Raw genomic sequence first — 16677 nt, forward strand, 5'->3', positions numbered from 1 at the left:
AACTATCGGTTAATTTTATCTAGTATATTTTGTAATTCAGACTAAACATATTGTTACAAATTAACACCTATTTATACGTGTATTTATACATACATAAGACTATAATTAAAGTAATTAAATGCTTATTTGATACATGAATTATTTGGAACTTAATTAGGTTTTATTGAACTACTCTTCCACCACTCTCTCTCTCTCTTGAAGCGTGAACTCTCTTGTAGCGACGTGGTGGAAGAGATTGAGAGCCGTAAATGGAGATGGGCAGGGCACATTGCACGGAAGAACCAGGGCCCCGATTGCGCTAAAAATTTTCATCTTCAACGCGCCCGGACGACGAACGAACATCTGTGGGTCTAGTCAAAATGCCATCGCAAACCAATAGGAAGCTTTCGCTATTTGACAGTTAGTTGAAACGAAGCATAGACGTAAACAGCTTCGAGTAAAGTTAGAAAATTCTTCAAAACCTTTCAAAACAAAGTAAACGTCATTAATTTCTGTCAAAAGTAGTGCAACCAACACTTGAACTTCGAAATCGACCTTCGATTTTAGCTAAATATCTCATGTGATAATGAAAATACTAGGAAGGTACGTCTAAGACCGTGATACCGAATTTGCACCTCAGAATGAAAAACTGAGCGCAACTGGAGAAGAAGCGCCAATGAATTGGTGACGTTAAAAATTAGCACAATCGGGGCACAGGATCGCTGGGCCAGAAAGACCCTGGAGTGGAGATCCCGCAACAACACCCGCGGCAGGGGAAGACCGCCTAAACGGTGGACGACATCCGGCAGCAGGCTGGAGTGAACTGGATGCGTGTGGCCAGGGACAGAAGTCGGTGGAGGGTTGAAGAGGAGGCCTATGTTCGAAGGCGAAACCCCTAAAGGCTGATATAGATAGATAGATAGATAGATAGATTGAACTACACAAACAGCTGACAAAGGTGACTGAGTTTCATCCGCCACTTCTTCTCTGCACCAGTCCATATGTTTTCCCGAACTGGTGGTAGGGCATGCTATAATATTTGGGACGTGTATAGGTAAGTGCCCTGGAAAGGGCCTATGTACTGAACAAACTACTTATTTGCATTAGATCAATTTTTCTGTACAGAAGTCGCATTGCAAGCGCATGCGGAAGATAGACTATTTCGTGTATGTATTTTACTTTTTCATCGGAATTATGTGGTCAAGTGATTAGAAGGCTTTCTCGAGTCGGATTCGGGGTTCAATTCTCAGACGGGACATATGAAATTTAAAGTTACTCTAGGTAAGTAAGAATTGTTTCTAGTGTGGTGTTATTTCAAGCTTAAATTAACCTCACATTATCATTGTACTCTGGAGAATATCTGTATTAGAGATACAGTCAATTGCATGGTATGATAATAGGTATGAAAAATATATAAATTAAGAAAAAGATCAAAATAATTTACACACTTATTAAGTGCGAGTACCTACATACAAGTGCGATTTATATAGGTGTGCCTACTTGAGATTCCAAATCTGAAATAATAACTGTACGATTGTACAATTATTGTATTTTAAGTAAACAATTAATTCCGAAAATTACGTAAGGTTTACCTCATATTTAATTTTCGCGTGTCTGCCTACACGCATATTACATGGGCTAAGAAGATACAAAATTATATTCCGTGAAATATTCAAAAAATAATTAGTAGATATAGTACGTAATCAAATCAAATCAAATCGAATCTAATTTCTTTATTTGCGTAGGTAACGAAGCTCAATTACTTGTTATAAATTTTTTCTGTTATGTAACACTCAATTTGCAATTACAATTTTTGTTTTGAACACTAAAAGTTAAACTAATCAAGAATTCGTTTTTTTTACAGTACGTAAAATACCTAATCCTGAAAATCACCATTTGATCTTCAGACTCAGTCTTCGATCGTAGCATTTGCAAGCACTAAAATTGTAGGAGTTTCAAGTTTGTTTTAAGCTCACAATCGAATGACAAGTTTAGTTTTATCTTTTTTTTAATATACTTAGGTCACTTTAACCCTCCTTGTGTCGGGTAAAAAAAGTGTTAATATTTAGTCATTATTTGAAGGGGTTCAAATGTAGAGAGTTTCATTACATAATATTCAAAATTTATACGAACGAAATACCTACAACAGTAAAACAACGATTAATTTTAAGCAGTGCGTGTGATATTGGGTAATGGGGTGGAGATTTCCACGAAAAAATTCCACTGCAGGACAAAGGCCTCCCCCATGGATTTCCATAACGACTGGTCCTGCGCTGCCCGCATCCAGGTACTTCCCACGACCTTCACCAGATCGTCGGGAGGTAAGTACTCCGTGTTTTTCTCATAGATGATAAACGAATCCTGTTGCTTGCAATGCTTCATCATCATCATCGTCGTTTCAGCCATAGGAAGTCCACTGGTAAACATAGGCCTCCCCCAATGATTTCCACAATGGCCGGTTGGTTCCCGCTACCTTTATGAGGTCGTCGGTCCACCTTGTGGGTGGACGTCCTACGCTGCGCTTTCCGGTACGTCTTCACTCCAGAACCTTGCTGCCCCATCGGCCGTCAGTTCTGCGTAGGCCCTCCCATTGCCACTTCAGATTATTAATCCATTACGGTACAATTTGAAAGAGCTCGTGAAGCACTTTCAGAATCTGTAACTAGTATTTCGATATCTTGTATAGTTTAGAAATAATCGGGTGAGATCACTTATCGTTTCCACACTGTATAATCCGGCTGTATCTCCAGGTCACCTAGATACATTCCATAGCAGCTGTAATAGACATCTAAGTACATACATACATTTACCAATTTTGGTGATAAATAGGCATTTTGTATTAGTTTTTGTATAACTCCTGAACAAAAACAAAAGGTAGGTAATATTTTGGTGTTATACATAGATTTCGAATATAAAAAATATATAATTTAACTAATTAAGACATGACAAAAAAACTGAGGTATGTCTCGTTTCTGACCGTTCTTCTTTGCAGCTTCAGTGCAGCTGAAATTTTTAGGAAAATCAAGTAATGTATTTTATTTTCTTTCATAGGACTCCTGAAAACTTATGATAAATTGCATGGAAACGTCTTGTAGGGATTACGCCAGCTGCGTGACAAGAGTCTTTGTTAATTTATTTAAGTTGCGAAGTTTTTGGTTTTAAAGAACTACAAAAAAAATTGTTCTGAAGTCACCAGTGCACACGTAAATTACCTATTTTAGTATCGTCAGTTAAAACGTTTGAAAGATAAAGAATGTCACGTTTATACTGTTTTAGTTCGTATTTTTAATTGATTCTAAACTGCTCGACAGTTAAAAGTAGTCTCGTTTTCAGATTTATTGTTTTCATATGGTATTGTTCTTGTTACATTTATTTTGGGGTAATTTGAGGTTCCGTACGATATACGAGTACAAACTGAAAGTACCTACATTGTAAACGTAGCTACGAGTAATTTGACTAAAATCCAACCAATATCGTATTTTGGCTGTTATTGATAGCTGAAACAAAAATGAAAAAAATAATTCTGTGATAATTTGCCCTTTCTGGTAGATTTTGAATCGTATACTGACAGCATATTGATAAAAAACAGTTTAAAAGTGACGCGAGTAGACTCAACACTCTTTGGCTTTAGGTTTTAAGATTATGGATGGATGAAGGAAGATTGGAGTCATATTGGCATTGTCATCAGCGCTTAGGTTCTCATTCATAATCATAGTATAAACACAATTTAACTTTATTTTAAACAACTGAAATCAAAAAATTCAGTGGCTTGAGAACATCACGTTAAGAATGTCATATCTTTAGCTTTAGTCAGTATCTTTTTGAAATAACAATTAAGTACTCCCGTATTCACTAACATTACTATGAAGTCTCACAGTGTGCGTGGACGCATAGTGTGACACACGAACTAATCACAGAGCTTTATTACACTCTGTGCGTTCGATTTGCTGCTTCACTTAAGCAAGCATCGTTTGTGAATACGAGCGTTAATCATGAAAGAATACCATATCTTTAGCTTTAGTTAGTATCGTTTTGAAATAACAATTACTTTGTTGGAATTAGGGGTTGTAAAACTTCCAAATTAATGTGTAAATTGGTTTGATCGGACGTTGGACCCACGCAATGCGCGGTCAACAGCGTTTGACGTAGTTAGTATGACTATATTATAATTATGCATACATCTGCAAATATAATTGTTGATTTCAGTATTTTCCTTTCGTCATGTTTATTCTGAGAAGTGACAAAGTTTAAACCTGTATTAACACAATACATTACCTATCAAAAACTATTACATGTACGACAAATATACCTACAGTACCAGTTATTAAATATGTTTTGTTATTGCGTTGCGTAGGTATGCCTAATATGGTATTCTTAAAGCTGTGCTCCAGATATGGAAATTAGCTCTTAATTTTTCTATATGCATTTTTTAGCATGCTTATGTATTTTATGTAAGCGATCCGCCTTGTTTTTGCATGGTAATAAGAGTTATGTGCACGAAACATCGGTGCGTGCATATAATTTAATACTGCAACAGTATCGGTAGTTGATAGTGATATGTTGCAGCATCCTTCCTTCCATTTTTACATAAAATATTATTTATATTATATTCCCTTAATAGCTATTATAAGTGGGTTCTATTCCCGTCTTAGGCAGTTATTCAAGTTATTTATTTATAATTATTTTTTTATTTTGAAAAAAAAAAAAAAGGTGGCACTATTAGCCACTAACCACTATTTAATTTTATTTTATTTGGGATAACAAACTATGACTAAGTAATCGCCAGAGGAAGCTGTCGTATCATCATCATCATCATTTCAGTCGTAGGACGTCCACTGCTTAACATAAGCCTCCCCAATTGCTTTCCATGTTGCCCGGTTGGTAGCGGCCTGCGTCCAGCGCCTTCCTGCTACTTTTACCACCACCTTGTGGGTGGACGTCCCACGCTAAGTTTTTCCCTGTGCTGTCCTATACAAACCTATAATCTGCAATCTACCTCGTACCTACCTATAACGAATTTGAATTGTGGACCCTAACATGGATTCGATAGAGTAGTGATTTCTTGATTTTAGATCTACGTAATACCCTGTTTAAGCTTTTTTTTTAAAGTTAAGATTATGTATAGAGACAGAACTAGAAAAAATAGCTTACAGGTTATTGTTATTATTATAATGTTATTTTTATGACGCTCAATAAATGCAATAAAACTATATTGATTAAAAACAAATATTTTATTATCTATTTATTTACATCACACCTAAGTACTTTCACCTAGTTTAAAGTAAAGATCCTGAATACAATCGTTGAAGATTTTTAATGTTTATACAAAAATATATCAGTTTCCTTCATTTATTTAGGTAAAATCAGACACAAACACTTCACGCTTAAAATTAATTGAGATGTTAGCATAATTTGTAATTTTATTGTTGAGCTGATGATGGGACTCTTTTCCTTGGCTCGACCTTGATCCTGAAGCCGTCTGTCCTCTTCAGGATTATGTCTCCCTGCAGCACAAAGTCTTCCTCAGATACTTCTGAAATTGTCCTGTAGTTCCTTAGGATGGTAGATAGGAGAACCTTGAGCTTCAGCATAGCGTATTTCCGACCTATAAATAAAAAAGATATAGTTGTAAAGGATGTAAATATTATTAAAGAATGTAATAATATGAGGCTGTTAAATGAAATAAATAAACGCGAGCCAAATTAAATTGTGATTTGCAGAACTTTGCAGAAAATTATGGGAAATAGAGTTAACGTTTTGTAAATTTTTAGTAATAAAGCCTCCGATTATTAACATTTAGCAGTTGGAAATAGGGATTTTTTTTAAGATTAGTTACGAGTTTAACTTGTACTTGTTAATTGTTTGATAAGATTAATGGTGTTTCCGTAGGTACAGAAATTATCATCTGGCTGATTGAGATATTCATGATTCATCATCATTGTCATTTAAGCAACAGCACGTGCACCTTTATGAGTTTGTCGATCCACCTTTGTGAGTGGACGTCGCACGCCGCGCTTTCCGGTAAGTAAGTTCGTTCGTTCGTTTCAGCCAAATGACGTCCACTGCTGGACAAAAGCAAGTAAACCGCAATCGCGTTAAGTGAGATGCAGTCTAGGATGAATATATGGGGTAGAAAAGTGAACTAACCGACACAACTCCTGGGTCCAGCGCTGAAGGGTATGTAGCTGTAATAATGTCGGTTCTGGGTATTTTCTGGCAAAAAGTTGTCTGGGTTAAACACGTTGGGGTTCTTATAATATTTAGGGTTCCTGTGAATCCTGTAAGTTCCTATGACGACGGTGGCGCCAGCTGGAAGCACGTACTTGTTTGTAGCTGAAAAGGAAGGAGATATGAAGATTCAGGATTCGACCACTTGACAACGCGAGGTGAACCTAGCAAGACAAGTTATAGTTTTTGATAAGATTTGTAGAATTGATTGAATTGAAGACCATGATAACATAGAGCATATTCACTTATTCAAGAGCACAAGGTAGTAAAAAGATAAGTTTTATGATATTTCCGATGTCGTTAGATGTGTCTGATATTGTGATTAGATTGATAATAACTAAAATACTTCAAGAAACAAACTACTTACAGATCTGAACGTCATGATTCAATTTTCTAGCTATGATCGGTACTGGTGGGTACATCCTGAGGGTTTCCAGAATCACTCTCTCCAAGTACTTCATGTGGACAGTATCATCAAAGGTGGCAGGACGGTCAGAGTCCCCGAATATTTCATAGAGCTCGTCGTAGACCTTTGCTTGGATGTCCTGGTGGACCCCCAGAAGGCATAAGACGAAACTGGATCCAGCTGCAGTGGTGTCGTGACCCTGGAAAATAAAAAATAAAAGATTGTGAAACTTAAAAATGTCCGTCATGTAGAGACTTGTAAAAACAATATGTATTTTCCAGATATTAATATGTAGTAGGTACGAATGAATAAGACAAACTCTTTGATGAACAAAGTATGGTCTTATTCTGATATTTATGCTGTATTTGGATTGATTATTTGGTATGAAAATGCTTTGACCATTTGTACACTTCTTATGGGTTCTTACAAACCTCAAACATGATGGTGTCTACTTCTTCTTTGATCTCATGATCCGTGATGACGTTTGTGCCATTCTGAGCGGATTCTATCATCAAATCCAGGAAAGCAAGACGTTTCTTTTCACCTGTAATCATAAAAAAAAATCATAACCTATTTCTGTATAGTTACTTAACATAATAGTCACCAATTATTAAATGCAAAATGAAAGGATAACATGTACAAGTAAATTATGTAGATATGGCTGTCCTAATTAATATTTATGAGTGATAAAAACAATGAATTGTCGCAACAATAACACTTACCCACGTCATTTTCATCGATAAAGTCCAAATCATCACGAAGACCCTTGAATACACTATCAGATATCGTTTTATTGGGATCATCGTTGGGTTTGTTGTTCTTAACGTCTTTAGTTAACTCTTCTATAGTTGGGGACACTATTCCTTTAGCCTTATTTGCTAAGAAAGTTTCCTTTTTACTCTTTATCACCTAAAAAAGATCAATCATCAAATCTACTACACGGAGGCGAGAGCAACGCGTAAACCGTTAGCGCCGCGCTCTCTCTAAATTTCAATTTGACCAAATAAAAAAAACCTACTACATTACACAATTTTTGAAAATGGTCTTACTTTATTTGTGAGTCCATGTATAATGTTCAGCAGTTTTGTCTGTTTTTTGAAGAATGGAGTCAGTTTAAAAATGAAGTCGAGCCGGAGCCAGAATTTATAATGCCTTTGGTGGACAATGTCACACATCCTGCGAATAAGATAAAATTAGTCATTAATTAAAATATGTGACTACTCGTGATTTCTGATCGAATATTGTGACTTCAGTTGTCAGACATACAAGTAAAAAGACTTAATTATGCCTGAGAGTTTAAGAATAAGAATATTGGTACCATTATGTTATGCTATATTATAAAAATGTCTTAGAATAAATAACTTACTTCATCACTGCCATAGCATAATCAAAGCCCGATTCATCTTGAGTTTTTCTAGTAATGCCCATAGCTGTTTCTGTAAATCATAACAAAATAAAGAGGCAACCCAAAACTTATACCTAATTACCTACATTTTAACAATAGCATGCAATATTGAAATCAGTGTCAACATTAGTGATTAATCATTGCTGACACTGCCTTGTTTTTAACAACAAAGCTTAAAATAAAATTCATTATGCGCTAAGTAATCGTTGACCGAATATTAAAATTGCTTACCAAGTAAAATGTCCACGGTGACTCCGCTCATGTGGTCGTGTACGTCGAATGTTTTTCCAACTTCAGATCGCAGTTTTTCAACGACATTTTTGCTGTTCTGGTTGAAAACCCCCATGAAAGATTTCAAGATGTTGATGTGGAACGTAGGCGCAATTATTTTTCTGTGCGATCTCCATTTGGCACCTAAAAATTAGTTCATTATTATATAATAATTGTCCTGTGACTCCTATTCTATTAATATTATTTTCTATTACCTAATAATGACACCAGAGGTGGCATTGTGTAAAGCAATCGTTATCACTTTACAGTTCATAACGTACGATTATTCTGTAAAACGCTTTGTTTAACTGACTTTATCGTACGTTATGAACTGTTAAATGATTACGATTGCTTTACACAATTCCACCTCCGAAGTGAATTAAAATGTTAATTTCTTTTGTAACTATTGCACTATGATAAACGACAAAAAGCGTTGAAATATATGAAAATATATGAGCAGCTTTAAAACGTTTGTTTTAATTATAATTTGAATTGCGATTACGAACTAAGTATACTGTAAGTGGTGTCATCAGGTTTCTCCAAGGGAGAGTGATGCCAAAAAACTTATCGTCTGGATAATTACAGAAGATCTTTATCCTGCAGCGAATCCTGATGAAAGATTTCAATATTGATGTTACTATAGAACTGTGTGATGACATACCTGAACTAATTAGCAGTCCTTCCCCAAGCCATGGCTTAAAGAATCTGTATTCCGAAGACTTGTCAATATGAACATGGCTGTTCAGGATGACCTCCACATCGACGGGGTCTACCAAGAAGATTAACAGCTTCGAGCCGAGCCAACCGCGAACCACGTCGCCGTATATTTCCGCGTATTCTAAACTTAATTTTACTAATTCTGAAACAATGATTCAATATGAATATTACAGAAGGTTGAATAAAAAGAAAATTTTATTCGGTTACGCAAAATCTGTAGTCATGTAAATAACAAAGCATACCTATGTTGTGTTTACGACAGATTTTTTGAGAGTCAAGTTTTTATGAATTAGTTTTCAAATTTACTAAAAATGGTGTCTTGTATGCTTGGACAGTTAATTAGGGTTAATAGCACAGGGTGACAGAACATGACCTAATAACACAGTCCAGTAACAGTTAATAGAACATCAGTTTTTTTTATTTTAAGCTTATTTTGCTGTTACAATTAATGTCATAATATTGAAAGAAATGATAAGTAATATAGATCGTTTCATCCACGAAGATGCGCCCCACTATTCTTCCTCTAATATTAGAGTGTTATCGGTACACGCTAAATTATCCATAAGTGCACACGTACTCTACAATCATGACAGTTGGATTGCTCGGATCAAACTCCTAGCACCCCGCGTTTCCCTCGACCAAAAATTGGTGGGGCGCGTCCGCGCGTCTTCGTGGATAAAACGATTTATACTATAAAAATTTTTCTAAAACAATTTTAAGAAAATTATTTAGAAATTACATTATTTCACAGTCTTACCTGATGGTTTCTTCCCGACTGCCAGAAGCGCATTTCCAAATAAGGGCAAGGAGATTGGTCCAGGGATTTTGTTGCCTAATCTGTAGAGCTTAGATTTCTGTTGTTTGCGATACAGCAGAATCAGCCCAGAGGTAAGCAGAATCAGAGCATAGGATAGCAGGCGCCCTGCACTGAAGTGGTAGCCTGGGACCTCTTCTAAGACGGTCGACATTTCGATGCTGAAACAATTGAAAAAATTCAAACCCCGATAAATTTTATGTATTCAGGTAATGTAATTTCCAACAATTGAATTGGGACAACGAAGTTGTTAATGTTTTTCGAGCACATGAACAACTGAAAAACGGTAAAATCACATAAAATTAAAGTAAGGGAACAATCGATATGAATTTCATTAACATTTGACATCTGGTCACTGCCCTCGATGACTGAGGGTGGAAAAATACACGAAATATCGCTAAATGTGCTTTCGTTTCCACGAGTAAATATCTACAGTGTACGAGTCCCAATATAGTAAACTATATCGATAACAAAGTTGTTTGTCTTTTTGTTACTTCTTATTATTGTAACCTACCTTTATAATCACTGGTATTTTTATGCTACTTCTAATTACTGGAGAATAAATTAACACATGCTTCGTGACTACCCAAAGAACAATGATTTATTTCATGTTAAATTCTAATCTCAATTTGTCCTAAAAGATACTAGCAATCAAAATGTAAACCGCTGACAATGCAATCGAGAAAAAACTAAGTCAGTACACTCCGACACATAAATATATAACCGATATCAACTTCATTGCTGAATAGGGATGTAACTTGACTGAACCTGACCGGTCACGATAGTCAAAAACCATAAATGACCGGTCAGAAACGGTCAAATTCAGTCAGTTTGACTCAAATATTACTGTACCACCACCGAATAATTTATTTATTTAGGTACCCAATTTATACGCAATTTGAAATGAAGGAACGTTATTTTGTAATAAATTATGAGAGAATAAGACGTCATCAAAGTCGACGTGCCGGGCGATGCGACATTGCCATTTCACCTAAGTATAATGTATAATGATCGGGGTGTGGGGAAATTGCGTAGGGAAAGAAAGAGAGCACAATAAATCATTACGAAACACTTATTGTTTCAATTTAGAAGTTGTAGGCTCACTGTAAAAAATTTAACTCTAATAAATTATTACAAACCACTTTTTTATTTCAATTAAGATGTTGTAAACTTTTATCAATCACAAAATGTAAGAAAATAACTTAAAAATGTAATACAGTAGGACGCCGATTATCCGAACGCCGATTAACCGAATCGCCAATTATCCGAATCGGTCCTAAGCTTAATATAAAAAATTAAAACCCAGTTTTCTATTGGTGTAACAAGTTGGAACTCGCAGGAGTCTAGATATATTTCAACTGAGCGACTTGTAGAACTGTAAACACAGTTATTAAAGTTTATTCTATGTGTGACAGTTCGTTTTTAACATGCTTTTTCTTTATTACCAGTCTATGTCCGATTATCCGAATTTTCGATTATCCGAATCGACCCCGGTCCCAATTAATTCGGATTATCGGCGTTCTACTGTATATTGTTTTAATCTTTCATGGTCACTAAAACAATTATTATTATGGTACATGTTGTCAAAATTAAGGTACATGGTAGCAATCCCGTCAGTATAAAAATTTAAAATGTATGTATCAAATTCACCGAAACTGACCGCTTTTGACAGTTTATGACTAGTTTTTGACCAATTCGAACGTAAATAGCGGCAGTCAAATTGAGCCGCTTTAGTAATTTTCAACACTATTGCTGAAGATATAATTAAATTAGACGGTTACATGTTTTTCTTTCTTATTATTACTTTTATTCAGCAATTTTTAGATATGACCTACCTACTGTTAAACAATTGAACATACACACAAAGGTTTGTTACGTAAATCAATAGGTTTGGTACACATTCAGCCAAATTTTGCATGAGGTCTATTGCATAATATTAAGAAACTATGGAATTATAGTAACAATAATCTTTATTTGGAATTGCCGTTTTCTTATCGGAGTTTCTGTTTATTTAATTTGTATTGGGTTCAACATTTGATCTTTTTATTTTGCCGTTCACGTTGTATTATGTAGGTAAGTTACATGACACACAAAAAAGGGAGTTTTGACTTTAATGTAGAGATCCTTAAGATTTTCAACGGCTTATGACGTCACAATTTATACAATTATATTGATTTCTCAACAAATAAAAATCAAGTTATAGTTTAGTAACTACATTCATTTACGAATAGAATTCAGTGATTTTAGAAAATAATAGAATAGTTTATTTCAAAAAAGATGTGCCATAGAATTAGACTGCATGACAGAGCCTTAAACTCTACTTATATGAAATCAGTCTATCATAGTCGTCTAATATGTACTAATTGAAGAGCTAAGAATTTAATGAGCATTAAGATTAACTTTGAGATAGGTTTAACTCATGTGACAACAATGTCATCTTGTTGATTAGATAATTAATTTGTTGAATACTTATCTAAGTCTAATTCATCTGAAAATAGGCAGCTCTATAAATGTGTAGCCAAGAATAAATAAAGAATGGATTAGTTACCTAACCAAGGATATTTTTAGATTAAATTTGAATCATTTTTTCCAGTCCTAATGGTAAACAGATAAAATTCGTGCGGTTTTCCAATTTAGATAAATTATTTGTTATGAAGTAAGTATAACGTGTTCGGTGTTCCCATAAAGCCACATACCTGATACACTTTATTTACTCCAAAAATAATTTAAATTTCGAGATTTCAACAGCATCCACGATATGTCTACCTCGTTCGAGAGATCCAAAGAAAATGTACGAGTCTAATATATTGTTATAATTATTTTACAGCAGGTTTAAGGCCGAATCGTAAATATTCACGCAAGTCTTAAAGCAAGAGAAATCACGAAATCCTTGTATGTGTGTATCTAGGCGATCATAGGCGCCTTGAACTCTAACTATCGGTCAATTTTATCTAGTACATTTTGTAATTCAGACTAAACATATTGTTACAAATTAACACCTATTTATCTATACCACGGTAATACTATCTATACAGTATTCCAACTCGGCCATATTTTTGAAATAAATGTCAACAGCCGCGCGGTACGTCACAGTATGACAACATGCGATAGGGCTGCCCACCTACAGACCCTATTTTCATTACATCTGCCTACTTAGAATTTCTGTTTAGTTTTGTGAATGTATTTTGTGATTGTATTTTTTTATTTTATTTTGACAAACAAAATACTTGTGAATGAAATAGGATAAAAATGCATGTTGTCTTGTCATTAGTAGATTTAATTAAAAAAATATGTTTGTTTTAAGATTTAGTAACAAATCTTATAATTTAGCGACCGTAAAATGTACCTATGCGTTTCGACTGAGGCGTGCAAAATGCTTGATTATTATACAGTGTGTTAGGTAAATGGGTTTATAAGCGGACACTAGCCCATGTTAACATGTGCATATAAATGGTATGGTGAAGTCAGAAAATTGATATCATCATTTTAATAATTTTAATTTATTATACAAATCTGATTTTATAAATTTTATTTTGTCTGAAAATTAAAAAATATATATATCACTGACTTCACCATACCATTTACATGCATAAATGTTAACATGGGCTAGTGTCGGCTTATAAACCCATTTACCTAACACCCTGTATAAATAGGTACCTAGTTGTAATTATTTTTATTAAAAAAACACTTACTGGTTTAAAAAAACAACACATCGTCCGTTTATTACTGTGGCACATTCGCGACACCCCCGACTTTTGCATGTCGAGCGCATACCGAGATTTGAATTTCGAAGGAAAGCTCGCGTTTCGTCCGTTTATATGAAGTTACAATACTGTATGATAGTATTACCGTGTCTATACTTATAATAAATCTGTAGAGAGGTCAATTCTGTACATGAAATATATTTTCAAAATAACTATCAGGGGGTGATTAGTGATCGATACTGATGCCAAAAATGCAATCAGTAAAATTTTTGTCTGTCTTTCTGTCTGTCTGTCTGTATGTTCCTTATAGAAACAAAAACTACTCGACGGATTTTAACGAAACTTGGTACAAGTATTCTTCATACTCCTACATACCTACATAGTTATAGTATACTTAGGAATTCCCAAGGGAACGGGAATTAGCGGGAAAATCCTTTTGTATGAAAAATATAAACCGCTTAAGTTAGACGCTTGAAATTTGGCATGCAGGTACCTTAGTAAACTTAAAGCTTAGTTACAACAGGAATGAAGGGGGTAAAACGGGATCCACGCGTACGAAGTCGCGGGCGGCCGCTAGTACATACATAAGACTATAATTAAAGTAATTAAATGCTGATACATGAATTTTTTTTTTAGTTTTTTATTGAACTACTCTTCCACCACTCTCTCTCTTGAAGTGTAAACTCTCACAAGAGCACAAAGCGACATGGTGGAAGAGATTGAGAGCCGTAAATGGAGATGGGCAGGGCACATTGCACGGATGAACCAGGGCCCCGATTGCGCTAAAAAATTTCATCTTCAACGCGCCCGGACGACGAACGAACATCAGTTGTTTTGACAATTCCGTATCGCGGTGTCGGTAACACTTGAACTTCGAAATCGACCTTCAATTTTAGCTAAATATCTCATGTGACAATGAAAATACTAGGAAGGTACGTCTAAGACCGTGATACCGAATTTGCACCTCAGTTAGAATGAAAAACTGAGCGCAACTGGAGAAGAAGCGCCAATGAATTGGTGACGTTAAAAATTAGCACAATCGGGGCACAGGATCGCTGGGCCAGAAAGACCCTGGAGTGGAGACCCCGCAACAACACCCGCGGCAGGGGAAGACCGCCTAAACGGTGGACGACATCCGGCAGCAGGCTGGAGTGAACTGGATGCGTGTGGCCAGGGACAGAAGTCGGTGGAGGGTTGAAGAGGAGGTCTATGGTCGAAGGCGAACCCCCCCTAAAGGCTGATATAGATAGACTGAACTACACAAACAGCTGACAAAGGTGAAGTTTCTTCCGCCACTTCTTCTCAGCACCAGCCCATATGTTGTCCCGAAGTGGTGGTAGGGCAGGCTATTAAGTGCGCTGGAACGGGCCTATGTACTGAACAACCTACTTATTTGCATTTGTACAATTTTTCTGTACACAAGTCGCATTGCAAGCGCATGCGGAAGATATACTATTTCGTGTATTTATTTTACTTTTTCATCGGAATTATGTGGTCAAGTGATTAGAAGGCTTTCTCGAGTCGGATCCGGGGTTCAATTCTCAGACGGGACATAAGAAATTTAAAGTTACTCTAGGTAGGTAAGTAAGAATTGTTTCTAGTGTGGTGTTATTTCAAGCTTAAATTAACCTCACATTATCATTGTACTCTGGAGGATATCTGTATTAGAGATACAGTCAATTGCATGGTATGATAATAGGTATGAAAAATATGTAAATTAAGAAAATATCGAAAGACTTATTCGTAAAATAAATATTGTTTTTGTTAATTAGTGCGAGTACATACGAGTGCGAAAGGTGTGCCTACTTGAAATTCCTAATCTGAATTAATAACTGTACGATTGTACAATTATTGTATTTAAAGTAAACAATTAATTCCCAAAATTACGTAAGATTTACTTAATATTTAGTTTTCGCGTGTCTGCCTACACGCATATTACGCATGGGCTAAGAAGATACAAAATGATATTCCGTGAAATATTTAAAAAATAATAATAATTAGTAGATATAGTTACGTAGGCAGGTAACGAGCTCAATTACTTGTTATCTATTTTTTCTGTTAAGTAACATTCAATTTGCAATTACAATTTTTGTCTCGAAGACTGAAAGTTAAACTAATTAAGAATTCGTTTTTTTTTACAGTATGTAAATGTATACCTAATCCTGAAAATCACCAATTGAGCTTCAGACTAAGTCTTCGATCGTAGCATTTGCAAGCATTAAACTTGTAGGAGTTTCAAGTTTATTTTAAGCTCACAATCGAATGACAAGTTTAGTTTTATCTTTTTTTTAAATATAATTAGGTCACTTTAACCCTCCTTGTTGAGCAATCGCGTAAAAAATGAGTCTTTTAATATTTAGTCAAATAAATATTTATGGCTTCAAATATAGAGAAGAGAGTTTCATAACATATTCAAAATTTATACCAACGAAATATCTAAGTACAACACAGTAAAACAACGATTAATTTTAAGCAGTGCATACGATATGGGGTAATAGGGTATAGATTTCCACGAAAAATTTCATTCTGGTGTCTTGGGAGGTTCGTTCGTTTCAGCCAAATGACGTCCACTGCAGGACAAAGGCCTCCCTCATGGATTTCCATAACGACTGGTCCTGCGCTGCCCGCATCCAGGTACTTCCCACGACCTTCACCAGATCGTCGGGAGGTAAGTACTCCGTATTTTTACTCATAGATGATAAACGAATCCTGTTGCTTGCAATGCTTCATCATCATCATCATCGTTTCAGCCATAGGAAGTCCACTGCTAAACATAGGCCTCCCCCAATGATTTCCACAATGGCCGGTTGGCTCCCGCTACCTTTATGAGGTCGTCGGTCCACCTTGTGGGTGGACGTCCTACGCTGCGCTTTCCGGTAGCCTCCACTCCAGAACCTTGCTGCCCCATCGGCCGTCAGTTCTGCGTACCTACTATATGCCCTGCCCATTGCCACTTCAGCTTACTAATCCGTTGCAATGCTTGCCTGTGCTTAATTCATTAAATATCGGACCAGTCATGCATTTTGCGATGCCAATGTGATACCAAAGGCAAAGTGCAGTGTACTTTTATTTTAAAACCATAAAAATTCTCAGAGGTCATTAATACTTCGATCAAAAAGGAATCTTGGTAAACATGGAGATACTACAATACTTG

At 35.7% G+C, this 16677-nt stretch overlaps 2 protein-coding genes across 4 annotated transcripts in view; one reads left to right on the forward strand and one right to left on the reverse strand.

Annotated features, from left to right (window-relative positions):
* Positions 1 to 16677, forward strand: part of LOC135073143 (facilitated trehalose transporter Tret1-like) — a 54559-nt gene that overhangs the window by 28557 nt on the left and 9325 nt on the right. The gene's annotated exons all lie outside the window — the stretch shown is intronic.
* On the reverse strand, positions 5291 to 12586 carry LOC135073142 (cytochrome P450 4g15-like). 3 transcript variants are annotated; one of them, XM_063967186.1, is made up of 11 exons: positions 12516 to 12586; positions 9763 to 9980; positions 8950 to 9147; positions 8250 to 8432; positions 7980 to 8049; positions 7663 to 7789; positions 7336 to 7522; positions 7045 to 7157; positions 6575 to 6812; positions 6127 to 6312; positions 5291 to 5584 (listed from the first exon to the last, which is right to left on the reverse strand). In XM_063967186.1, exons 2-11 carry the CDS (start codon positions 9971 to 9973, stop codon positions 5400 to 5402), a joined length of 1698 nt encoding a protein of 565 aa, XP_063823256.1. In that variant the 5' UTR covers positions 9974 to 9980; positions 12516 to 12586; the 3' UTR covers positions 5291 to 5399. The 3 variants fall into 3 exon arrangements, with proteins under 3 accessions (XP_063823256.1, XP_063823255.1, XP_063823257.1); XM_063967185.1 differs by lacking the exon at positions 12516 to 12586 and adding an exon at positions 10334 to 10499; XM_063967187.1 differs by lacking the exons at positions 5291 to 5584; positions 12516 to 12586 and adding an exon at positions 10334 to 10499 and having other exon boundaries at positions 6122 to 6312.

The sequence above is a fragment of the Ostrinia nubilalis genome, chromosome 7, assembly GCF_963855985.1.
Source record: "Ostrinia nubilalis chromosome 7, ilOstNubi1.1, whole genome shotgun sequence".
NCBI classification, from domain to species: Eukaryota; Metazoa; Arthropoda; class Insecta; order Lepidoptera; family Crambidae; genus Ostrinia; species Ostrinia nubilalis.